The sequence below is a fragment of the Marmota flaviventris genome, chromosome 3 (assembly GCF_047511675.1).
Source record: "Marmota flaviventris isolate mMarFla1 chromosome 3, mMarFla1.hap1, whole genome shotgun sequence".
NCBI classification, from domain to species: Eukaryota; Metazoa; Chordata; class Mammalia; order Rodentia; family Sciuridae; genus Marmota; species Marmota flaviventris.
The window spans coordinates 100,511,728-100,538,734 of NC_092500.1; the positions used below are offsets into that span (position 1 = coordinate 100,511,728).

Genomic DNA, 27,007 nt, shown 5'->3' on the forward strand with positions numbered 1-27,007 from the left:
TCCTTAAAACATTAAAATTAAAATTTTTTTAAAATTAAAATTAGAAATTATTATATGGTCCAGCAATAACACTTCTGACTATGTATTGAGAAGAAATTGTCAATATTTCAAAGAACTGTCTGTACTGTTTATTGCAGTATTGGTTTATAGGGTCTATAAGATGGAATCAAACTAAGTGACTATTAGCAGATAAATGAGTAAAAGAAGACGTGATATATATGTTTATATACAGATAGATACACACAGACACATAATGGAACACTATTCAGCTTTTTAAAAGAATGGATTTCCTATCATTTGCAGCAATCTGTATGATCTAGTGGACATTATGCTAACTGAAATAAGCCAAACACAGAAAGACAAATACTGTGTGATCTTGTTATGTGTGGAATCTTTAAAAAGTTGATATCATAGAATCAGAAAGGAGAAGGGCTAGAGAAATTTTAGTCAAAGGGCCAGCCTGGTGACACATGCCTGTAATTCCAGCAACTCGGGAGGCTGAGACAGGATGATCACAAGTTCATAGCCAGACTCAGCAACTTAGCGAGACTTTGAGCAATTTAGTGAGACCCTGTTCCAAAATAAAAAATAAAAAAGGGTTGGGAATGTGGCTCAGTGGCAAAGCACCCCTGGGATCAATCCCCAGTACCAAAAAAAGAAGAAAAAAAAAAAAAAAACAGAAGTGGGGACCTAGTGGAATTTAAGAAATTTTGTTTGAAAGGATACAGTGTTTCAGTTAAGGTGAATTATTTGAAAAAGTAGTGGGGAGCAGAGGAGTATCCCAAAACCATAATTAAAGTAGCCCATTTAAAATACTATTTTATAGGATCGATTTTATTATTAAATACCATTTTCATTTTTTCTAATTTGTCTACTATGAATAGTTATTGCTTGTATAATAGCAGTTTTTCCCTACAGACTGGAATGATATGAAGTCCAAATTAAAATTTTCTGTTTAATAGGCAATTGTATATTTTAGATGCCAGAAACGTAACAGTATAGGGTACATTTACAAAAATAACCAGCTAAAGGGAGATCAGTAGAACAGGGAGAACAGGGAATGGGGGTTGGAGTGGGAAGTGTTGGGGATAGATATTTGCCAAGTTATGTTGTTATATTGTGTATATACTAAAATGTAACAACAAATCCCACCATTAGGTGCAAGTATAATGCACCAATAAAAAATGTACAGGAGAAAAACAGCCAGCTAAAGGTCATAACTGGCTTATATTCAGTTTGGGACAATTATTTTAAACTAGACAGTGTTCAGGGAAATTGTCAAAACAATGAAAACTACAATACAAAACACCTGAAGGAACTGGGGATATCTAGCTTAGGGAAAGAGACTGTTGGGCATAAAGCTGTCTGCTAAATATGGAGAGGGCTTGTTTTGTTAAATGAAGCTAGCGCAATAATGTATATCTATAGTTCTGGTACTCAGAGGCTGAGCCAGGAAAATCATGTGAACCCAGGAGTTTAAGACCAGTCTGGGCAACAAATGAGATTCCATCTCAAAAAACTACAAAAAAAGAATTAGATTTCCTCTGTGTGGCTTCATGGATAGAACCAAAGCCAATTGGTAAAGATAAATGGTGATATTTTGGTTCAATTTAAGAAGTACTTTAAAATTATATAATGTGCTCCCCATTATTTAGACATTGGCTTGCATCTGTCATATGATTGAGTAGGAAGTCTGTACAAGTTCCGTTCTCCCTCCAGTTCTCCAGTTGTAACCCTATTATACCTACTACATTGTGAATAATGCTACTAGAAATATGTTGTACTAGTACCTGTTTGAATCCCTGCTTTTATTTTGAATTCCTGATCATGTGATAATTCTAGGTTTAAGTTTTTTGTTTTGTTTTGAGAGGAGATATTGCTGTGTTGCCTAGACTGGTATGTTTAACTTTCAGGAAACCTCTAAACTATTTTCCACTGTGATTGGTCTATTTTACATTTTCACCAGCAATGTACAAGGACACCAGTTTCTCAACATCCTTGCCAACATTTATTTTCTAGGGTTTTCTTTCCTTCCTTTCTGTAAATTATTATTATTATTTTATAATAACCATCCTCACGGGAGATAAGTAGAATTTCATTGCGGTTTTGATTTCCAATTCCCTAATGAGTACTAATGTTGAACATCATTTCATGTGCTCATTGATGATTTGTGTGTTTTCTTTGGAGAAATGTCCACTTAAGTCTTTTACCGACTTTTGAATAGGGTTGTTTAGTTTTTGTCTTTTAGTTATAAGTATTCTTTATGTATTCTGTTGTTATCGTTTAGGTATATGCTTTACAAATATCTTCCATTCTGTGGGTTTTCTTTTAATTTTCTTGATAGCACCTTTCATGCACAAGAGTTTTTTGTTTTTTTTTTTTAATTTATATTTTTTAGTTGTAGGTGGACACAGCACCTTTATTTTACCTTTTTTATGTGATGCTGGGGATCGAATCCAGTGCCTCACACATGCTAGGCAAGCGTTCTACCACTAAGCCACAACCCCAGCCCCAGGAGTTTTTAATTTTGATTAAGTCAACTCATCTGGTTTTTCTTTGTTGCTCATTTTTTGGTCTTATATTTATGAAATCATTGCCAAATCCAAAGTTTTGAATGTTTATGAAGATCTGTGGATTTTTTTTCCTCTTAACTCCGAAGTTTAATTTGTTGATCCATTTTGAGGTCATCTTGGTATATGATTTTAGGTAAGGGTCCAATTTCATTCTTTTGCATGTGGATATCCAGTTTTCCCAGCACCCATTAAACAGTCTTGGTTCCCTTGTCAAAAATCAATTGACCTTTGTCTCAGTTTGGTCTGCTAGAAAAAAATTGAATAACAAACATTTCTGAACAACAAAGATTTCTTCTCATAATTCCAGAAACTGGGAAGTCCAAGATCAAGGGGTATTAGTCACTTTTCTGTTGTTATAACAAAATACTTGAGCAAATCAACATATAAAAAGAAAAAACCTTATTTTGGCTCATAGTTTTGAAGGTTCTAGTTCATGACTGATTGGTCCCATTCCTTTGGAGCCTATGGCAAGGCATCTAATCATGGAAGAAAAATCAGAGGAAGGAACTGGGGTCCCCAAATCTCCTTCAAGGACACACTCCCAATATATATCCCACTAGGCCCCGCTCTAAAACATTCTACCACTTCCCAATAAGGCCACTCTCGGGACCAGGCCTTTAACACATAGGCCTATGGGGCCTTTGCGGGGCACGCAAGGTGTTGGTGGATCTGTGTCTGGCACAGTGCCACCTCTTGGTTTGCAGGTGACTTATTTGTTCATTGCATCTTTGCATGGAAAAGAGCACAGATAAGAAAACATGTCTTTCATGTATGCCTGTGATGCTGGTGGTTGAACCTTGAGCATGCTAAGCATATGTTCTACACCCCCAGCTGCTCATATCTTGTCTTAAGGAGCATTAATCTCATCATAAGGTGTCACTTTAATGACCTACTTGCTTCGCAAAGGTCCCATTTCCAAATATGATTCCATTGGGGATTATGGTTTCAACATAAGGAGTGTGGGACATACAAATATTTAGCCTATAGCAACCACATTTGTGAGAGTTTGTTTCTGGGGTCTGTGTTCTAGTCCCTTGATTTATATATCCTTATGACAGTATCATCCCCTTTTATTACTGTAGCTTTATATTAAATTCTCAAATCAAGAAGTGTGTGTCTTCTAATTTTTTTTGTTTTCAAGATTTGTTTTGGTTGTTTGGAGTCTCTTGAAATTCCATATGAATTTTTGAATGAGCTTTTCAATTTTTTCAAAATATGCCATGGGAATTTTGATAGGGATTGCATTGCATCTGTAGACCAATCCCTTTAGGTAGTATTTTCATCTTAGCAAGTCTTTCAGTCTGTGAACCCAGGATTTTTCCATTATTTTTTTTTCAATCCCCCTCTCAGCAGTATTTTGTAGTTGTAATTAATTTCTTTCTTATTTGCCCACTCTTCTTTTTTGGGAGGTGGGGTAGTGGGGATATAACCAGGGGCAGGGGGGCTTTACTACTGAGCTATATCCTCAGCATTTTATTTTCAGACAATGTTTCACTAAGTGGTTTAGGGCCTTGCTAAATTGCTGAGGTTGGCCTTGAACTTGATTCTCCTGCCTCAGCCTCCTGAGTTACTGGGATCACAGGTGTGCACCACCATCCCCTGCTTGCCCTTCCTTCTCAAACTATCTGTACCAGATTTGTTGACGTATCAGAAACCAGTGAGAGCAAGGGAGGAAGATTACCTCTAGATAGGGAATAGGGGTGGGAGGGAAATAGAGGAAAGGGGAATAGCATGGATGTTGGAAGGAGACCCTCATCATTATCTAAAATACATGTATGAAGATGTGAATTTGGTGTCAACATACCTTATATACAATCAGAGATATGATAAATTGTGGTATAAAGGTGTATTAAGAATTGTACTCTCTCTCTCTCTCTTTAAAAAAAAAAAAAAAAAATCACTGGGGATGTGGCATGCGAGGCAGCCCGGGTTCGATCCTCAGCACCACATACAAACAAAGATGTTGTGTCCTCCGAAAACTTTTTAAAAATAAATAAATAAATATTAAAATTTTCTCTCTTTCTCTAAAAAAAAGAATTATAATACAAAAATAATAATAATAAGAGAGCTCATGTTTAAAAAACTTATGTGCATACAATAACTTGTACATAAATGTAAAAAAGCAGCTTTGTTAATAACAGCTAAAGAGTGGAAACAACTCACAAGTCCATCAATTGATGAGTAAATCAAAATTGATGGGTAAATCAAAACCAGTGGATGAATACAATGGAATATTATTTGCCAATAAGAAGGAATAAAGTGCTGGTACATGGCATGACATGAATGAACCTCAAAAACATCATCTAACTGGAAGAAGGCAGTCACAGAAGACCATGTGTTATGGGATCTCACTCATATGAAATGTCTAGAATAGACAAGTACAGAGAGAAAGCGGAATAGTGGCTATTGCTAGAGGCAGTAGGAGTTTGGGGAGGATGATTGAGGGGGCTAAGAAGAATGGTTCTTTTGAGGGGTAATGAAAATGTTCTAAACTGATTATTGTGATAGATGCACAATTCTGTAAACATAGTAAAAGCTACTGGATTTTACACTTTAAATTGACAGATTGTATAGTATAAGAATTATATACCAACTAAATTTTATATGTAATATAAAATACATGTTATACTTTAAAAAAGAAACAAACAAACAAACAAACCAATGAAAAGAGTCTTATACATTTGTCTGTTGTTTTCTAAATTTTGGGTTGTTCACTCACAGCTGTCAATCCCATTTAATTTCTTGAACTCCAGGTACTGTTCAGCAGCTTGGTCTATCTGTTCTTGTTCTTTGGCTATACTTTGACTTTTCAAAAATATTCTACTACTAGATTTAAGAATTTTTACATCTTCTTAATATGAAAAGATGCCAACTGAAAGGTTTTCCAGGCATATGGTTCATATCAGTACACTGAAAAGTCATCAGTATATTTTTCCAAAAGCCATCAGTATTTTTTTCCCAATGAAAATGGAATGATGATCTACTCTCAAAGAATAGAGAAATGCTGTTTAGATGTTCACTGATATTTAAATGAGGTGTTTCCTGTGCTTGGATAGATTGTTCCTTGATTGATTGCTTTCATATGCATTTTACTCAGTCAAAAGAATGTATAGCTTATTATGAAATAAAGAATCTACCAAAATTTGAGTTCTGAGCACAGTTCAAGCAGTTTCATAACATTTATGTTACACTTCTTTTTAGTTACTTGACTTTAAGTTGCCCTCATTGAAGTAATGGTTTTATTTTTTGTCAGCTTTCTTTTCTAAAATTTGCGTTTCTTAATAAAAATTGAGTAATTATAGGGTGGATTTAATTTTCCCCATCCCATGAAATTATTAGAGTTCTTTTTTTCTGTTGTATATGGTTTACCCAGTAAGTAAGGGATCTTCTAAAGAGTAAGCTTGTGATTTTATAGAATTAGAATATTTTTGTTCAAGATGTTTTAAGTTTAGGGGGGAAAGTCTAAAATGAAATGCACTGTGATTTAGATGTAAATATTGACACCCCCACCCTCCCAACCTTACCTCCACTTCTAATTTTTAGTGGTCTCATCATTAGCCACCAAATTCATTTTTCTTGTTAAGATATTAGTGGTATGTTAAGTTTTGGCTTTTTTATTTACATAAATTTAGTTTCTGCCCTGTCTCCCTTTGCTCAAAATGTGAAAAATTAGGAGAAAGCCTTAATTAGATGTGGAAAAGTATTCAAATGCACAATAATATATAGAGCTATATAGCAGCTTATTTTGAAGGAATTTTACAAAAGAAATAAATGTGTTAATTGTTCTTTATATTATCTGTAAGCTTGCAGTTACAAGAAATCCCAAAAGTACTAGGCCTTTGAGGTTTTATCATTTGCTGCCTAAGCCCAAAATCAGCCAGTGGTCACTGATTTGGGGAAGAACTAAGCACAGAATAATCTGTAATATACAGTCCTAGAATGGTAGTGCAATTGTATATGATCAGTTATATTTACTAAACTACCAGTGGTTCTAAGTAAAAAACTCAGACCCAGAAAGTAAATGGATTAATCTGACAATATTTTATATTCAAGGTTTATTATATTCTGTTCAACAGAAATGTATATCAGAACATTCATCCAGAAAACCAAGAGCTAGTGAGGGTGCTTCGAGAACAACTTCAAACAGAACAGGTACTGTTATGTAACGTGCATTTATGTAAGGAGTAGATGTTATAATTCCCTTTGAATGTACAGTTAATTACTTTTGAGAAACAGGGACTGTTTTCCTGCTTTCTTTCCTGCCTTCAATTGTTCTATAGGTTGTATGTTTTCAGATTAAGTATATTGCCCAGTCAACATCTATTCAGATGTTTACATGTTTTTTTTAACTTGCTTTAAAAAAGAATGGTTTTCCTATTATTTATTTGTATAGAAATAATCACTGTAATTGGCCTTAACTGAAATGTAGTAGAAAATTATTTTTTAAAACATATATACCCAAAGACCTTCAAAGAAATATTTGTACCTCCCCATTTTCTTCAGTGATCAGAGTTAACAGAACTAGTTAGAAAAAGAAGAAAACTTTTCCTCTCTGCCTCTTCTTTACTTTTTACCTCATAAACAGTATGGTTTATGAGAGTCAGAATAAATGGAATATTTTATACCTTCATACCTATATCACTAACATCAAAAATAAAAATTTTAGCTGGGCTTGGTAGCACATGCCTGTAACCAGGAGGCTGAGCCAGGAGGATCGTAAGTTTCTAGCTCTCCTGGGCAACATAGTGAAACCCTGTCTCAAATGAAAAATGAGAAGGATATAACTCAGTGGTAAAGCGCCCCCGTGTTTGATCCCCAGTAGCAAAAAAAAAGTTTTGATTGCTTTCCTACCCAAACTTTGGTTCCAATGAAGGCTTATAATTTATCCATTCACCAAATATATTTCAAACTTCTGTCATGTCCCAGGCATTGTTATAGGTATTGGGAATCCAATTGTGAACTAAACAGACAAAAATTCCTACCCTCATGGAACTGAAGTTCCATTCATCAATTCGAGAATAGTTTAAGCATGTTAATAGTGCTGTATTCCAAAGTAATTGTTTTCAATAATTCATGTTCAGATAATGTTTTATAATTTACAAAGTGATTTCACAAACAACTATCTTATTTAATCTTCAGACATGCTAAGCATAGCAATTATTATCATTTGCATTAACACATTAGATTGCTAATTACTTAAATTCACACTAGCAATTACATTAATGGGTTTAGCTATACTGGAGTCACAAATAGAAGTGAATCTTCTGGATTTCTTTGTACCTCAAACCCATTGTTTACCTCCCAGCTTCCTCAGGCATGACATTATACCTATTGGAACTAGAATAAAACTAGTGACTTAGCCTATTCTGTATTGTTCAACATAATAGCCACTTGTGGCTATTTAAATTTAATTTAAATAAGATTTAAAATTCAGTACTTTAGTCACAACAGCCACATGTGGATAGCAGCTGCCAAAGTGGGTAGTACAGATAAAGATTTCTATGATTACAGAAAGTTCTATTGAACAGCACTGGTAATTGTTTTTTGTCAATATCTAAAAAGAATGAGAAACAATGGAAAGGTGAACATTAAGGTTCTCCTTACATTTTTCTTTTTGTACTATTAAAACTGGCATGAATAATTACAATATCTTAGTGTGACCTAGAATTATAGAATATTCTGGTAACTTAGCAGTAATTTGAAATTTTAGAGGTAACTTAGAGGAAATTTGAAATTTAAATTGTGGTTTACAATATTGGGAAACAAAGGGCTTGGGATATAGCTCAGTTGGTAGAGTGCTTGCCTTGCAATCACAAGGCCCTGGGTTTAATCCTCAGCACCACCAAAAAAAAAAAAAAAAATTGGGAAGCCAAGTTCTTTGATTCATTATAGTTAACAATTCATGTTTAATACATCTGATATTTTTAAAATTAGATGTTTTTAATGCTAGCTACTTTGTTTATAAGATATGTACTGGGTGCTATCAAACAGGTTTTGATAAATGTTTATTGACAAGATAAACATTTCATACTAATGATGGATGCTTTTCTAAGTCCTTTTTAAATTCAAGACCTATATGTATACATAGGCTAGATCCCTAATTTTCCCTTTGTCACATTTTGTATTTCCTAAGTAGTATAATTGCTTCTGATATCCTGCTCTGCTTGTCATCCAAGTATATTTAGCATATGAATAATGACTATAGTGAGTCCTACAGATGAAGGCCTTGTCTTTATGGCACTTGTATTCTAGTGAGATCTTTGATATCTGGATTCTTCTTATGCTGGTAATTGTACTCGGTACTTCTGTTCGATCACAACACAACTTTGTGAAGGTCTGAGTTCAAGTTACCAGTGATCTTAAATTTTTCTGCTTCCAAAATGAGGAAGTATTCTTTTCCAAAAGTTTAATTCTGATCTTGTATAAAGTATCACATATATGCAACACTTTGTCTGGAGGATAGCTATGAGAACAGAAAAAGAGGTTAAAAATTAAAAAAAGCCAATAGTTAGAAAATATTTTGACTCTTCTTTTTTTCCTTTTGGTGGTTCTGGGGATCGAATCCAGGGCCTCATGGATGCTAATCTGGTGCCTTAATACTGAACTACACCTCCAGCCTGACATTTCTTACTCTTCAGCTTAATGTATTAGCTCAGCCTTACTCTACACAGAATAACTTATGTGGAAAGGCTAAAAGAGAAACTCTTGAATTAATCTAGATTTATTTCTTTAAATGTATTTAGGAAGGAAGGTAGACACCCTATAGCTTAAAAAAAACAACAGTATAGCTTTATAACTTGTTAAATTTATATAAGACCTTAAACTATTTTTTTATTTATTTAGTTGTAGATGGACACAATATCTTTATTTATTCATTTTTATGTGGTGCTGAGGATTGAACCCAGGGTCTCACACATGCAAGGCAAGTGCTCTACCACTGAGCTCAGCCCCAGCCCCTTAAACTATTTTTTATAAGACCTTAAACTATTGCATATCTGAAAATTGATGGATTACACACTATTAACAGTGTTCTTTCTTTTTTCCCTCAGTGGTGGGGTAGAACCCAGGGCATTGCACATGCTAAGCAAGTATCTATCACTGAACTATAACCCAGCTCTTTTCAGTTTATTTGGAGATAGGGTGTCTATAAATTGTTGAGGTTAGCCTTGACCTTGCAGTCCTCCTGTCTCAGCCTTCCAGTTAGCTGGGATTACAAGCATGTGCCACCATACCTGGCTTGACAGTGTTCTTATACGTAATTTAACATTAAAGACAATTTTGAATGCTCAGTATATAATTATGTGTACATATCTTCTTATCAGGATGCACCTGCTGCTACTCGACAGCAGTTCTACACTGACATGTACTGTCCAATCTGTTTACATCAAGCTTCCTTACCTGTTGAAACAAACTGTGGACATCTTTTTTGTGGTAAGCAAACAATTCTATACTTTGGTAGAAGTAACTGTTTAAATCAAGACCTATATGTATACACAGGCTGGATCCCTAATTTTTCCTTTGTCACATTCTGTATTGCTTCTGATATCCTGCTCTACTTGTCATCCAAGTATATACTGCATCTGAATAATCAACTATATGTGTATGTTTTTTCTACTTAGTACGTTATTTTGCATTTTTGGTTCAAAGGTTAAAAAAATAATTGTTCAGCTTCTCAGTCAATGCATTTCTTTGCATAGTAATTCAAGTATGTCAGTAGCATTAAGGATTCACTGAATTTCAACTTGTTCTTTACTCTTTAGTAGTTTCATTATGCATCCTACCCAGGGCAGAAAGGTTTTTCTTTTAAGAACCCTGTCTAAAACCTTCCCTTAGCTCTACTATCTCTATTTACTCATTTAATACGAAGTTCTTAGTTTCCCTCTTTCTTTTTGGAGAAGGACAATGAGAAACCTAGAACATACAGTGAGAGTACTGATCTCATACTGATGCTTTCTACCTCATTATTGTTGTTGTTGTTGTTTGACACTCCAGAGGAAAGATTTCACAGAGAATAATGAAATATCATCATTGCTTGTTATAGCTATACAAGATTAGAGGGATGGCCATATATACTGGACATACTTCACCTCATCTAACCCCATAAATGAAAAAATGAAGGCTCACAGACATTAAGAAATTTTATAAAGGATAACCTAACTGCTAAGCAACAGAGATCTGTTCCATTATAGTTAGTGAAGAATAATAGCAACAGATAATCGCCTTATGTGAATTTGTAACCCACATTATTTTATTTAATTCTCCAGATGGCTTGTGAGGTCTTAAACCTTGGTCTGTCTTCAAGTCCTGTGCTCAGTTCTGTATGTGATTGATGACATTCTTAAAACTGTCTACTTAAATTTATCTAATTATTAGACCTTTTTTTGTTGTTGTTAATAGTACTACTTTGTGTTTTTTGAGAAGTTCAGAATAACTAGGGATGTTTTTTTTTTAACCTTTGTGCAGACACTAAATAAAAGTGCATAACAAGTAAAGCAGTATAACACAAGTAATCTACCTTATCACCTCAGACATATCGAGATTGTGTTTTTTTGTTTTTGTTTTTGTTTTTTTTTTTTCTTGTGGTGCTGGGGATTGAACCCAGGGCACTTTACCACTGAGCTACATCCCCAGCCCTCACCCCGCTTTTTAGGGGCAGGGACAATGTTTCTTTAAGTTGCCAAAGCTGGCCTAGAACTTGTTATTTTCCTGCCTCAGCTTCTTGAATAGCTGGAATTACAGGCAAGATGGAGTCTTAATTGTTCCCCAAATGTATAAGTTTTCACATAAATGCATACAATGATCCTATAAATTGCTTTCTCCCTTTGTTATAATGTTTGATAAAAAGCATAGAATTCTTAACTACATTATTATTTATGCTGTGGAGGATGACTTAAATATATAAATACCTATCATGCAATGCTGGGTTTTCTATGTACCTTAACCTCATCCCACCTTGCTTCATCCATTAATAACTTCTTCCCTAAGGAGCTAACAAATTATAAAACACTTATTTCTGGTTTTTAGTTTTGTGTTATCTCTTGGAAATGTTAATGATCTGCAAAATAATGGAAGATCAGATGGGGAAATATTACTGGCCATCAGAGACAATAGAAAGCTTTCCCCTCTCAAACCTTTGGTAGATATTCTTAATCAATTTGACACTCTTCTCTTTTGAGTCACTCAACCTCTAGCACAGTCCTCCAGAAAGGGTTAACAGTCAAAGAAGCAAGATGAATTATTTGCCAATGCAGGTATAGCTAATTCATTGAGTAGATCATCCTGTCAATTGAAAGATGGCTTGTACTGTATTCTTGGTTTTATCTCTGATTCTAAGGTAATAGGGTAGATTGCTTCTGATATCCTGCTGTACTTCTTAATAAGCACTTTGATTTAGTGTCTGTAGGCTCAAATGTTTAAAGAAGAAAAGAAAACCTAGTTACTCAACTTCCCAATAAACAGAAATGTATTTCTTTGGGTACTACTTCAAGTATATTAAACTGTATTACAAGAGCACTTTGGCTGAATTCCTATATAAAAAACCACACCTCTGTTACATTTCAGTGAACTAAGAATAAATAGCAACAGATATCACCTTACTTTCATTTGTAACACACATTATTTTATTTAATGATCCAGCAGGCTTATGAGATCTCATCACTTTACAAATAAACAGATTCAGAGATATTGTGACCCAGATGAAAGCTGAGTCATCTCTCCCACCATTCTATTCACATGGAGACCTTTTTATATGGTGGGGGAGAGTTGAGGAACAGGAAAACATCAAGCATTTAATAGCAGATTTAAGTGAATGAAGTGTTTGGTTTTCTAGGCTACAGTTTTTCAGTGCAGGTAAGTGGCTATGACATAATTTTTAAACAAGGACTCCTACATCCTAATTTGTAAAGAGATGTGAGATTAAATGAGTTTAATGTGTTAAAACACATTGACTTGTTGGGTGAAAAAGTAGATAAAATGAAGACATTGTGACAAACGGTAATAATATTACTAAGAGATTAATGAATTTTGTTTTCATATAGTCTCTATTTGAAAATCAGATTGCTCGATGTGCTTAATAAATGTTATCTAATACAGTATTCTGGAAGGGTAGAGATATAAGATGATTGTCCAGCTTTTAAACTAATCTTTAAGTTGGTGAACCTGTTGTTCCCACAGGCCCTATAGTGTCCAGTTGGCCCTATAGTGTCCAATGGATAAGCTTCTGCTTATTTATTTGGTCACCATTATGCTCACATTGACCATTTCTGCCCATAGCATGTGCTCTTGCTGTTCATAAACCCTGAATTGTCCTCCCTCATGTTTTCTGCCTACTGAATCATATGTATCCCACAAAGTTCAGTTCAGATCCTTTCTTCTCTGTGTTTAACTTTCTACTGCATCCCTCTCTGTACTCCTTTTTATTTAATATTAACCAGTTCAAGATTTAGCTACCTTCTGCCAAACTTGGTGTCCCACACCTGTAACCCCAGCTACTTGGGAGGCTGAGGCAGAAGAATTTTAAGTTTGAGGCCAGATTAGGCAACTTGGTGAAAACCTGGGGATGTAGATCAGTGGTAGAGCACCCCTTGAGTTCAATCCCTGGTACCACAAGAAAAATTTGAAAAGATTTAGGTATCTTCTAGCATATTTAAATAAATCACCTTGGTCTCCCCAATTGGGTTACCATTGCTTATTCTGAATTCTGATCTGGAAGAATAATAAGGAACACAGGAAGTTAAGCTAGGTTGCTAAGGTGAGAGTAAGACTACAGGGAGGATTTTGGAGGTGGAAGGGAGGCTTAGTGTCATGGGAAAAGAAATGTTTCTGGAAAGAGGGTCTCAAGGAGCTCTCAGAGGGGGGACCTTGACTCAGGACCATTGACATGATGGAAAATAATTTCAACACATTTTTGTAGAGGCAAAGATTTATTTAGGAAAGCAAGAAATAGACTTTCAAGGGATAGACCATCTCAAGAGTGAGAGATGCATTTGAGGGGTTCCCAGCTCTCCTTTAATAGGAAACTTGATAAAGAATGGGTTTGGGAAGTTATGTGGATCATCAGTCTGGTGATCTCAAGATGAATTTCCATGTCCTTCCTTTATGACTTTTTACTACCTGGTTTTGTTGTTTGTTTTATTCCATCCTACCTCATTTAGCCACTTGTTCAGATTTGCTTATGGGACTTGGAGGGTCAAAGATTACAGTTATTCTACAAAGAAGAAAATGATTTGGCCTCTTAAGAAACAGACAGTATTTTAAAATAGTCCTTCATGTTATTGGCCTAAAGATTAGTGCTTATCCACTTAGCTCTCCTGCCACTTTTTGAAGTCACATAAACTGGCTCTAGGCAATGTTGCCCATCTTTACCTGTTTTGCTGCTCATGAATACCTTCAAGCAGAAAAATCAAATTCATGTAGAATAAGAGTCAATTCAATTATTGGACTGGATTTTAAACTTTATTAGGGCAGAGATCATGTAATATTTTATTTTGGTTCCTTGCTTCATTTAATCTAACTACTACTTAGTTACTATTAATACTTCCAGATTATGGTTATCTAAATTCTTAAAAAAATAAAACTTGTATTTTTGTAACATACATGTCACATTTGGAACCATTTATGCTATGATTTGTTGGTTGTCTTATCCGCCCCCTCTTTGGAATCAGGGATTAAACCCAGGGGCACTTAACTACTGAGCTACATCCCTAACCCTTTTTTATATTTTATTAGAGACAGGATCTTGCTGAGTTGCTTAGGGCCTCGCTAAGTTGCTGAGGTTAGGTTTGAATTCTGGATCCTTCTGCCTCAGCTTCCTGAGTTCCTGGGCTTACAGGCGTGTGCCACCATGCCCAGCTGGTTGGTTATCTTATTTACAGTGACGTTTATTTTATTTATTGTACATAGGAAATAAAGTATTTTCTATGAAGCCTTATTATTGAAGCAGTTAATATTTTGCTTTATTAAATAAAAATGTTTGTTGCTTAACTAATACTTTAAATAAAAATACTTTTTAATGGCTGGGAATTGTTACTATGTTTGAATTTGCCTGAAGAGTTGGTAGGATGGAGTAAAAATTTGGATGGAACACAGTGGCTAACATATGCTGGGGAAGCACTCTACCCAGCTATACCTCCATCCCTAAAAACTATTTTTGAAAAAAATAATGTTATTGTCTTTTTTATACTTTTATTTGTTTATATTTATTTGGTGATAAGGATGGAACCCAGTGCCTCACTCATGCTAGACAAGTGCTCTACCACTGAGCTACAGCCCCAGCACCTAAAACCTATTTTTAAATAAGGTGACACTGTTAAATATTTGAAGCTTTCTCAAGATATAAGGACTTTAAAACATCAGTATTAATGTTTTCTTTTTTCCATTAGGTACCTGCATTATTGCATACTGGAGATACGGTTCATGGCTTGGGGCAATAAGTTGTCCAATCTGTAGACAAACGGTAATACTTTATGTCCACAAAACATCATTTATGATTCTTCTTTTACAAACTTTAATAGTTTTTGTATTTTAAATTTTGAATTCTTTTTACTTTTTAGCAGAACTTCATTTATCCAAAGCTTCTGATTTTACTTAACAACAACAAAAAAAAATCATTAAGACACCACCAAAAAGGGACATTCTATTTGAAATCTGACAGTTGTAGAAGTTGAGTCTTACCCAAATCATAAGTCTTTATTATAATACCAGTAAAGAAATATCTGAATTAGCTAATCATGCTTAAGCATATATCTCCTATATGTACTACTTTGAAAAATTGTTTTTCTTTTTTCACTTATATTTAATCTGCCCTTTTTTAGTGAAGGTTCTGATATCTTTAAATATTGTATAACATTTTTTTAAATTTTTTCATTTCTTTTAGAGACATAACAATATTTACACAATGGACAATTATAGTTAGTGTAGAAGCTACCTGTGAAAGGAGGCAGGAGGCAGTACGTTTTTATAAGTGTAAATTTGAAGACTAAAATGTTAGCACAGGTGAAATGTGCAAAATAGTGAACAATTCTGAAAAACCAAAGTTCTTAGTTTTTTTGATACAGTTTAGTCTGTCAATTATATAGCTTTGGTAATTATATAGCTTTATACTTATTTTTCATTTAAAATATATAATTGTCTGCCAGGCGCGGTTGCACATACCTATAATTCCAGCAGCTCAGGAGGCTGAGACAGGAGGATCTCCAGTTCAAAGCCAGCCTCAGCAGTAGTGAGGCGCTAGGCTACTCAGTGAGACCCTGTCTCTAAATAAAATATAAAAAAAGGGCTGGGGATGCGGCTCGGTGGTCCAGTGCCCCTAAGTTCAATCCCTGGAACCCCCCCCCCAAAAAAAACCACACTTTTCTGATAACAATTTGTGAACATATTTGTAAAAAATAGCATTTCCTTTAGATGTCTTCCAGTATGCAAAACAAAGTCCTAAAAAGGATAGAGAACTTCCAAAGATGTCTAGTTGAATGCACACTTTTACTTTTTTTCCTCTTGAAACCCCACTAAAACAGTGAAGGGCATTTTGTAAAGGCATAAATCCATAGAGACCAAAAAATAAAATACACGATGGAAGCAGCAATTTTTCAAAAATTTCTTCGTTAAAAAAAAAAAAAATTCTTCGTGAAACATAAAAGCCATTAAAAAACACACACACAATACAAAGAAGTACAGTTCATTATATTATTACAAAGCAACACTCCAGCAATTACTATCAGATGGAGAACTAGAAACTACCAATAGCCCCAGAAGCACACCTAGGCCTCCTTCCAAATCTCCACCCTGCTCCTTCCTCACCTAGAAGTAGCTACTATTTGACTTTTATGGTAGACATTCCTCCACTTCAGCATGCATGTATTATTTTTAGTTTTGTCCAATCTTAAACTTTATGAAACACACATAGTATGCAGTGTTTTTTGTGTGTGTGTGCATGCACTCGCATATATATACATATATATACTCACATGTGTGTATATATGTATGTATATACATATATATGTATACATATATACATATAAAGATGTATATATATCTTTATACATATAAAGATATATATCTTTTATATATATAAAGATATATATATAAAGATATATATATATATATATATAAAGATATATATATATATCTTTCAGCCTTCATTCTGGCTGTCCCATTTCCCTCATCACTTATGGGCTTGTTGTTTTGAGCACAGAGGGAAGTCCAGATCATCTTTCTTTCTTGTTTCTACAGTTCCAAATTCTGACTCATTCAGGTTTTATTTTCTCAAATGATCAGGAGGAAACTGAATTTTTTCATATTGCCTCTTTGGCTAATTTGATGAATGACACAAGGAAGTCAATACTGGAGCTAATTTGCCAATACCACTTCTTATCACCTTTTGCCATTTTCCAGCAACACAGGGACCAGGTAGTAGGTCTTGCATTAAAGATTTCATTCCACCATCTGTCCCTTCTCTTTGACTCTATCCACAACTTTTCATAGGACATATGTAAGCTGTAGTATCTTTTGTACCACCCATAAATTAACTTGAGGCTAATAAGATAGAGATGAAGGTATCTTAATATAATAGCCATTGATTTCCTAATTGTAGAGTAACTCATCCTAAAGGCAAGACAGATGACTGGTACCACTCCACTTCCTCCTTCATGGGGCTCCTTTAGTAGATGGTCATTGAAATAATAATGTACAGGCTCTGTGCCTCTGACTGGAACACACTCATCACTTCTCTCAGTACACAACACAAACAGTTCTACCCATATTCCATGGTTTAGCTTTAAGTTTCAGTCTTTCTAAACACCCAAGCCAAAAGTCCTCTAAAAGCATCTTATAACACCTCCCACGGTGCTATAGAACAGGCTGTAGAACAGGTCTTTTATTTGGGGTCTTGAAATCACCCAGGGGAAGGTCCATTTCTTCTTCATCTTTTTTGTATAGGTAGCTCTAATATAGTGCCTGGCCAACAGTAGGTGCCCTATTGATGTTTATTGAAAGAATGCATTTGTATTAACAAATCTGTGAATGAAGAGATGGCAATATCTGCTGTTCCTACCACCTACTGAGCTTAGTCACTCCTTTGCTTAGCTATTTGGAAAGCATTTAGGCAGTGAGAAGCCCTGGTTTAACAGCTTGAACTGAGGAAAGATAAAAAACAACAGCTGAGATGATTTAAATCTGTTCCTACTCCTTCCCATTTTTATCTTATCACATAACTCATCAGTGACCGTTTTCTATAGGTTGTTATTTTTTTTAATTTATTTTTCAAGATCTATCACCTTCAGATTATCCAGTGGGGTCCCAGGACATCTGTGGCTCATTCTTCTTAAGACCATGGAGATAGCAGGGTTAAACATGGTTCTATAATAGTATCAAGAATTACATCTTTTATGTGGTAATAAAATATTATTCAGCCATAAAAAATAATGAAATTCTGTCATTTGCAGCAATATAGATGGAGCTGGAGAACATTATGTTAAGTGAAGTTCATCTGGCAGAGAAAGACAAATACTACATGTTCTTACTTACATGTGGAAGCTAAAATTTTATTTCAAAAAAGAAGAAAATAGTAACAACCAGAGCCTGAGATGGGTACAGGGTAGGAAAGGATGGAGAAAGGATGATTAATGAGTAGAGGTTCAGTTAGGTGACAGGAATAACCTCTGATGTTCTAATGGGATAACTGTGATTGACAACAATTAATTGAATATTTCAGAATAGCTTCTAGAGAGTATCTTGAATGTTCTTAACCCAAGGAAATTATAAATATCTGAGGTGACAGGTGTGCCAATTACCCTGATATTAGTATTACATATAGTGTATATGTATTGAAATGTCATATTGCACCCAACAAATATGTATAATTACTATGCATCAACTTGAAGTAAAAATATATTTTTTAAAAAATACATTTTTTTTAATTGTAGCAGATTTTGGTGTTGGAGAGTTGATCCTTGCAATAACTTAATCTCTGTTATGGTAGCAAAGATATATTAAATACTAGTGAGAATATGGAATCATTACTTTAATACCAAAGTAGAAATGCCTAATTTTTCTCTCTTAATATAATAGGTATATATTTTTTCCCAATGGGGGTGTGTGTGTGTGTGTGTATATATATTGTGTCACTTTACTACTGAATGTTTTCTAATCATTCTTTTATCTTCAAGTATACATATGCTCAAATAGAAAACTATTGAACTTTTCCTTGGTGTAAATAGATTCAGTGTTTGGATATGGTACCCATTTTATCTTATATGCATTTGCACTTGATAAGGCAATAATAACTTGTCCCCCTCCATGTTGCCTTTTATTAAAACAAATGAGTGAAATATAATTCAGAACCTTTTTTCATTCTATTGAATAATAACAAAGTGAAAAAAAGTAATGATACAGAAGGTATAACAGCTTTTTTTTTTTCATGTAATGTACAGGTAACTTTACTCCTAACAGTATTTGATGAAGATGATCAGTCTCAGGATGTTGTAAGATTGCATCAAGATGTTAATGATTATAACCGGAGATTCTCAGGGCAGCCCAGATCTGTAAGTAACCTTATAGCAGGCATAAGGTTAGAGGGAACCATTATACTTTTTGTAAAGTGAGATTTACTGACAAGTATTCTTTGACTATGAAAAATTTCATTATGTGTGTTGGGTCAAGTTTTTACCTTCATCATTGTTAATCACTTAGATATAGCTTTTCCAAAGGCCACAAGTTTGCCTTCATAAATAACAAACAAAAAGTATCATAAATATCTTTATGAAAGAGAAACTAGCAAAAAAATAAAAAATAAAAGAGAAAGAAGAAAAATAATCAGAGAAACTAGAAAATTCTTCACCTCTATGGGAGTCTAAATCACAGTTTATCAGTGAAAACTTCTAGAGAGGATTTTACAATTGGATTTTATTCTATTTTATTTACCCTAGTCCCCTGTTTGATATGTTCCCTTAAATATCTCTAGGTTTCAAGTTTATGTGTCATCTTAGCTATTGTAAAACATTTATTTTTATTTTGTTTTTCAAAAACATAATATTTTTAAAGAACACATCAATTGTACAGGTAATTGCCTCTTCCCTCCAAAAAGCATTTGATAAATTAAAAATTTTTGCATTATACTGACTGATTCTGGTTTTCTCAAAATCTAACAAATGATTTTAGAAGTGTGTATATGACTGAGTGTGTACTTCATAAACTAGCATGTACCAAGTGTGGATTTAAGTGGGAAGCCTAAACTTCTCTTCTGAGTGAGCTCCAGACTTTGTATGTCTAACTACTTAGCTGACATTTCTACCTGGATATTTCATAGGCATTTCAAACTTTACATGTGTAATATTAAAGTGATTTCCCTCCTTGACTCATTTTTTCTCAGTCTTGATTTCCTTTAACCTCCATTCTCCTGGTGTGATCTATAAGTCTCATTATTTCTTTTTCTTTTGAGGGTATCCTGTTACTTTTGCTTCATAACAGTGTCCTGACTCACCACTGATGTGATAATGCAAACCTGCAATCAGAGATACTTAGGAGGCTAAGGCAAGGAAGAGCATAAGTTCAAGGCCAGCCTGGGCAACAGTTTTAGTCATCCTTTTTGCTGCTGCAACCAAAAGACCTGACAAGAACAATTTTAGAGGAGGAAAAGTTTATTTGGCATTCACAGTTTCAGAGCTTTCAGTCCACAAATACTTAGCTCCATTGCTCTGAGCCCTAAGTGAGGCAGAGCATCATGGCAGAAGAGTGTGGTCTCAGAAGAAAGCAGCTCAGAACATAACACCAGGAAACAGAGAGAGCGAGGGACAGACAAGACAGAGACGCTACAGACTAGGGACAAAATATATACCCCAAAGCACACCCCAGTGACCTACCTCTTCTAGCCACATCCTATTTCTCTATCAGGAGATTAATGCACTGATTAGATTAAGATTCTTATAACCCAGTCATTTCACCTCTAAACCTTCTTGCATTGTCTCACACATGAGCATTTAACCTTTTTCTCATATCTAAACTATAAGAGCAATTTAGTGATACCCTGTCTCAAAACAAAAAGTGTGGGGGGTGCTGAGTTTGTAGTGCATGGCATAGCATCCCTGGTTTCATTCCCCACTTTACTTTTTTTTTTTTTTTTTAAGTCCTGTTTCTCTGAGTCACGTGCACCTATCATACTAGTGCAAGTCACCATCATCTTCTGCTTTGGATAACTGCAGAGGCCTCCTCACTTCTTTTTTCTCTGCTTAGCAGCCTAAATAGTTTGTTCAGATCATGGTGCCCTTGTGTTTTAAAACTTCCAATTTTGGGGGTATTGTTCCCACCCTTTCTGTGGTTTGAAAGGCCCTAGTTGAACTGGTCTTCCCTCTCTAATCTCTTATGCCACTTCTTTTCATTTACTGTGCTTCAGCAACATAAGCCTCCCCCTCAGCCCTCAGAATACACTCCAGGTTCTTCCCACTTTAAAACATTCACACATGACATTTCTTCTGCTTGAAATGCTTGTCCCTTCACTTTACCTATGGCTACCTTCTCATCCTTTGGATGAGAACGTAGATGAGAACTGTCTTAAATAAGCCACCCTCAGAGAGGCTTCCCCTGACCACCAACTGTATTCTCTAGTTTTGCCTTCTGTGCATTTTCTTCATGCCACTTATCACAAACAGTACTATAATCAGTGGGGCAAGGACTATGTCTATTTATTTACTACTATATTTCCAGTGCTATGTTCAGTGCCTGGGATGTAGATCCTTAATATTTGTGAGTAAACTGAGTTATCTTTATAAGAATTGATACTGTTGCTCCCAGCCAAAAATACTAAGCTATTAAAGTGGTTCAGTATTAAACAAATGTGTGCTTTTGTGCTCCCTTGTTCTTTGTTCTGTCAGGTACCATTTTTTTGGTGTTTAAACAATAAGAAAAACTAAATTTAAACATTGTTGTCCTTCATAATTATTTAGAAGCCCCTCTGCTACTTTGATCCAACATTTTTTTTAACATATCCTCAGGTATATCTATAGAATGATTCTTTGAAAATTCATCTTGTTTCAAATTCAAAATTATCACTGAACTTAAAAATCATTTTGATGGCTGGGGTTGTGGCTCAGTGGTAGAGCATTTGCCTAGCATGTGTGAGGCACTGGGGTTGGATTCTCAGCACCCATATAAATAAATGAATAAAATAAAGGTTCATCAACATCTAAAAAAATATTTTCAAAAATCGTTTTGAGATTTTTTAATTCAAATTTTTAAATGTGAAACATCATTGCTCATTATTTTTTATAGGAGTCAAATATTTAATGAAAAGACATGTTATATGATGAAGTTATAATAAAAAGAGTTAACTCTTTGATATTCTACCTCCTTCAAAGTTGGAGTTAAGATTATACTTGATATACAAATGTTTCTTATAAACTATTCCATATTTTTTGCCTAATTATTATAGATTTTGTATAAATGATGATACCACTTTAGAAGTGAACAAAATATCTCTGATAAAGAACAGAAAGATATTCAGAAGACATATTGGCTGGTCATGAGAATATTTAAAATATTTTACCATAGACTTTGTGAAAGTTATGTAGCTGTTTTTATTTATTTTTTTAAGTTTCTTCCATACCTAGAGAAAATTATCAAAGGAAGTCATTCTAAAAAGATCATTTCTGTTCTCCTGTGACTAGTTTTCCAAAAGCAGTGTAAGTGACAAGCTATCTAACTGAGTTTTTAAAACTATTTTCTCCTCACTCAGTTCTTTGCATTTCTCTTTCCTTTGTCCTCTCAACATATTTGGTACTTGCTAAATATATATGCAGAGTTAGATTTTTATACAAATCAAAATAACAGAACTGTAGGCAGAGGAATGAAGAGAAGTGATTTCACTGGAAGACATCAATTTCACAGCTATTCTTAAACAGCCTTCATATCTTTAATGTGTAATATTTAGGTGTTATCTGATAATTTACAGAGTTCATATACAGACTCTCTTTTAGTTCTTAGTAATCTTTGGGGATTACTTTTTTAAAATATATTTTTAGTTGTAGATGGACATTATAACTTTATTATGTGGTGCTGAGGATTGAACCCAGTAATGCATACATGCTAGGCAAGTGCTCTACCACTGTGACACAACCCCAGCCCAGCGATTACTCTTTTTTTCTTTTAATATATTTTCTTAGTTGTAGATGGACACAATACCTTTATTTATTTTTATGTGGTGCTGAGGATTGAACCCAGTACCTCACATGTGCAAGATGCACACTCTACTACTGAGCCACAACCCCAGCCCAGGGATTACTCTTAATTAATTACTAAATGTGCACTTAGCTGAATTATCTCTAGTAAGTTAAACAACTGTCCCCAAATTCACCAGGCTGATAAGTAATGGAATTCACACTGTAAAGCTGACACCCAAGCATAAGACTCAGACCACTCCAGTACACTGGTTTCTTGGTTTGGTTTATTTTACTAACTCAAAATAGAAATAACCTGAGTTTTGCATGACTGTAGGTTGAATATCCCTTATCTGAAATGCTCTGAAATCGAAAATCATTTTGGTGACAATGAAGAAGTTTTGGCTTTTGAAGTGAGTCAGATTTCAGAGCATTTTGAATTTTGGAGCATTTTGGATGTCACATTTTTAAATAAGGAATGTTCAACCTGTATATCCCATATTTTAAGCTTATTGACACTAGCTGTTTTTCTTCAATTAAGACCTATTTTATAAGAACCCAGTAATTAGAGAATGATTTTTAAGTGAAACACATAATTAGAAAACATGGTATTCAATCATATGAAACTCCTTAATTCATTTTAACTGAGTTTGCACATTGTAAGAAAATTATATTATTTATTACCTTGTCATTTTAGATGCTAAATCTTAATATTTGTTTTTCCTTCTACCAGATTATGGAAAGAATCATGGATCTACCTACTTTACTGAGACATGCATTCAGGGAAATGTTTTCTGTTGGGGGTCTTTTCTGGATGTTCCGCATTAGGATAATACTTTGTTTGATGGGAGCTTTTTTCTATCTAATATCACCTCTAGATTTTGTACCTGAAGCCTTGTTTGGAATTCTAGGCTTTCTAGATGATTTCTTTGTCATCTTCTTGTTGCTTATATACATCTCTATTATGTATCGAGAAGTAATAACCCAAAGACTAACAAGATGAAAAATTTTAAAAAACAGAGTTTACTAGAATTTGAGCTAATGTACAAACAAAAGGACCTAAGGCAGTGTAAATCATCCAAATATTATCTTACAAGTTTAAAAACCATTGTATGACAAACATTTGATTATCATTTGACAAATGCTTAGCAATATATAACTGGAATTTTTACATGTTGCAGGTTCTAATGTTGAGATCTTAATTATGGTCTATAGTTGTTATCTTGATACTATGTTGTCTATAAAGTCTCTGGGAAAATATGGAATTAGATTTTTAAAAGGTGGGGGGAGATACTTGATATCTTTTTTCCCAAAATTACTTATGTTAATTGGATATACAGTACAATTTGTCAAATGTACAATCTATCCAATTTATCCTCCTCAGTGGGTACTCATACAATAATATGTAGCTATGAAACTAAATATTTTGTTACAATAAAATATCCTACAATAGTGGAGGAAAGTCAGCATTTCTTTTAGTGCAAGCTTTGTGCATTTAGACCAGTTCCGCTTTTCCATTCTGGTATAATTCTTTGTTATCAGCTAAAACTGAAAGAAACTTGAACTTTATAATTTCCCATATTTTGGTTTATGGAACACTTTTTAATCAATAGAAGAATTAACAAGATGAGAAATATTTGTTTCTAGTCGGCACACTTGATGGTCACAGAACATTTAAACAAGAGTTTGGTCATTTTTAGGAATAAATATAAAGATAACTTGTAAAGGGAAAATTACTTTAGGAACCAGATGATCCTGAAAACACATAGTTTTATTCGTTTCTCAGGAAACTGGATCTTCTTGTCTATTAGCATCAAAAACCTTAGGAAAGTACTAGGAATATACTAACCATCTTTGGTTAGCCCTAGCAACAGAATGGAAAAACTTAGTTGTCTGCTGTCAGAAATTTTTATAACGCTGTCACCTACATAGCAGCATATAGCCCAGATTCACCATCTCTTGTGCAGAATTAGCAAATATGAAGTGACTGGATAGGGAAGTTCTCTTATTTTTTTTTTTTCTTTCTGATAGCTATGGCATGAGTATCTAATGCTCTTGTCTGCAGTTTTGTTTGGTAAGAGTCATACCACAAAGTATTACAAGATCCTTACTTCAGCTCTCATCATTCATAACCTGATGTCAGTTGATGATCAGGAGTGAGTGTTACCTTTGTCATGTGCAGTCACTAATATTATCCTTTAATTTTAGTAAGCATGTGTATGCATAGGGAGATAAAAACCTGTCACATTCTCCCAAGTTAATCAGATTAGCCATTAAATGATAAGATTCTGAATGAAATTTCAATTTGTGTTTTGTAATTAATTTGGACCCTAGGACAAAGCTGTTGCTTGTCACAGAAACAGTAGTACTCAGACATAGCACATGGTTAAAGCAATTTCTCACACTTTCATTTTATCCTTAGGGAAATTTTATGAGAAAGGCAGGGTATCATCTTACTTTACAAAGAGAAAATCCCATGCTATTGACTGACGTTACTATTTTGCCTGAAGTTTTGCAGCAAATAAGTGAATGAATTGGTCGATATTTAGACATGAAGACTATTTTGAAGAGGAGAAATCAGGAGAAAAACAGGATCCTTTGGAAGTCTTTCATAATATATTAATTCTTCACTGAAGTGAGATAAGTGCTCCCAAGAGGAAAGGTCTAAAAAGATGACACATCAAAGACTTCATGAAAATTCTATATTTCCAAATCAAATGTCCAAGAAAGTAGCAATATATCATAGAAGAACATTTCAGCTCAATCACCAACTTGGGAAGCTAATGAGTAGGAGTTTGTTATATCAGACTGGAAATGCATTTCCTACCTATTATAAATTTGGTGTGGGGCATTAGCAGTGTCATCTTATGAAAGGATTTTACTTTCTGTGCATGTGTTTTGTTTCCAAGTGTCACATTTCTGGTTACAATAATTTTATTGTAATATTTGGAATTATTACTTTCTTGGTAGAGATGTAGTATACCAAATTTTTCTACATACAAAAACACCGTATGATCTGAAGTAATTATTAAACTGAAAAGGGAACGTGCTGACATTTTTAGACCTGCTTATTATGTCATCTTTACCGATCATAGGTGACAAAAACAGAAGGGATCCAAGAGAGTATTTAAAGCAAGTAGACGTAATCAGTGTTTTAAACATTGTAGTAATACTTCTGTGATTCACAGTTAGATCAAATAAATCAAAGCAACAATTTAAAAATAAAAATATTTTTAAACAATATTATAACTCACAAAAACAGATGGTCCAACCCCAGGAGCAGATCACATCTTGGGCAGCTCTGTGGGGAATAAGACAGGGGAAACAACTGTTCTAACAGCCCACTAGAATAGTGGTTTCAATTCATACAGTTCTCAGTGTTTGAGAGGAACAAGGGCAGAAAGGACTTGTACTGATCCCTTGTGACTATGCAGATACCTACCTCACAGAGTTGGTATAGAGTATTGGTGGTTTGGTTAAAACTTCGTGATTTTAGAGTTTGTCAAGTGTTTTATTGTTTTGAATAAAAGCAGCATATCTAAAATTGTTTAAAAGGTGTACTCTTTCCATTTCTTTAACATCATCTGCTTTAAAACTTAACTCTTTTAAGCATTGATTATAATGGTTGCTGTGGCTTTTTAAAAATATTTTCCATATATATTAGATCCCATACATCACTGTGCACATTTTATTTTTGTACATAAACATTCTTCTATAGGGTTATGTCCAAAACAATGTGTAGTGTTACAGCAGCAATTTAAAGCATTTATCAATGTTAATTTTGAATACATGATTTTTTTCTTTTCAGTATAGACTTTAGAACTTAACACCTGTCTTAAGAGGCAACTCAACTTTTTATGTATGAAATACAAAAAGGGAAAATTTTCCCCCTTCATAAATTTAACTTCTTTTGAACTAACAATAACTTTTCATCTTTACAGTGCAATGTTTCAGTACAATTATACATTGTGTAATCAATTCAGTATCTTTAGATTATATATCTGAAACATTTAATGTCTCTTTGCAAACATTCAAACTCCTCCCCTAGCTACTTTGAATTATATAATAAAAATATTAAGTGATAATCCTATGTAATGGAATAATCTGTCCCCATCAGCTCCCCACACTTAGCTGTGGATAACCACTCTGTGATGGCTTTATCTCTAGTGGACATCAAACATCTCATCACATTTTGAATTAATTTTATTTAGACGTTTTTAAATTGAAAAAGTAAAAAGGTATTTTTTTTTAATACTTTATCTAGGCAATCTATTAATTCTGGGCAAAAATGGA

General features: G+C 34.2%; 1 protein-coding gene across 1 annotated transcript in view; it reads left to right on the forward strand.

Moving 5' to 3' along the window:
- Positions 1-26,536, forward strand: part of Rnf170 (ring finger protein 170) — a 38,012-nt gene extending 11,476 nt beyond the window's left edge. Inside the window, exons 3-7 of the mRNA XM_027923742.2 lie at positions 6,650-6,725; positions 9,896-10,004; positions 14,954-15,027; positions 18,998-19,108; positions 23,448-26,536. Coding sequence (XP_027779543.1) covers positions 6,650-6,725; positions 9,896-10,004; positions 14,954-15,027; positions 18,998-19,108; positions 23,448-23,717 — 640 coding nt within the window. The 3' untranslated portion in view covers positions 23,718-26,536. The remainder of the gene's footprint in view (positions 1-6,649; positions 6,726-9,895; positions 10,005-14,953; positions 15,028-18,997; positions 19,109-23,447) is intronic.
- The last annotated feature ends 471 nt before the right edge of the window (positions 26,537-27,007 follow it).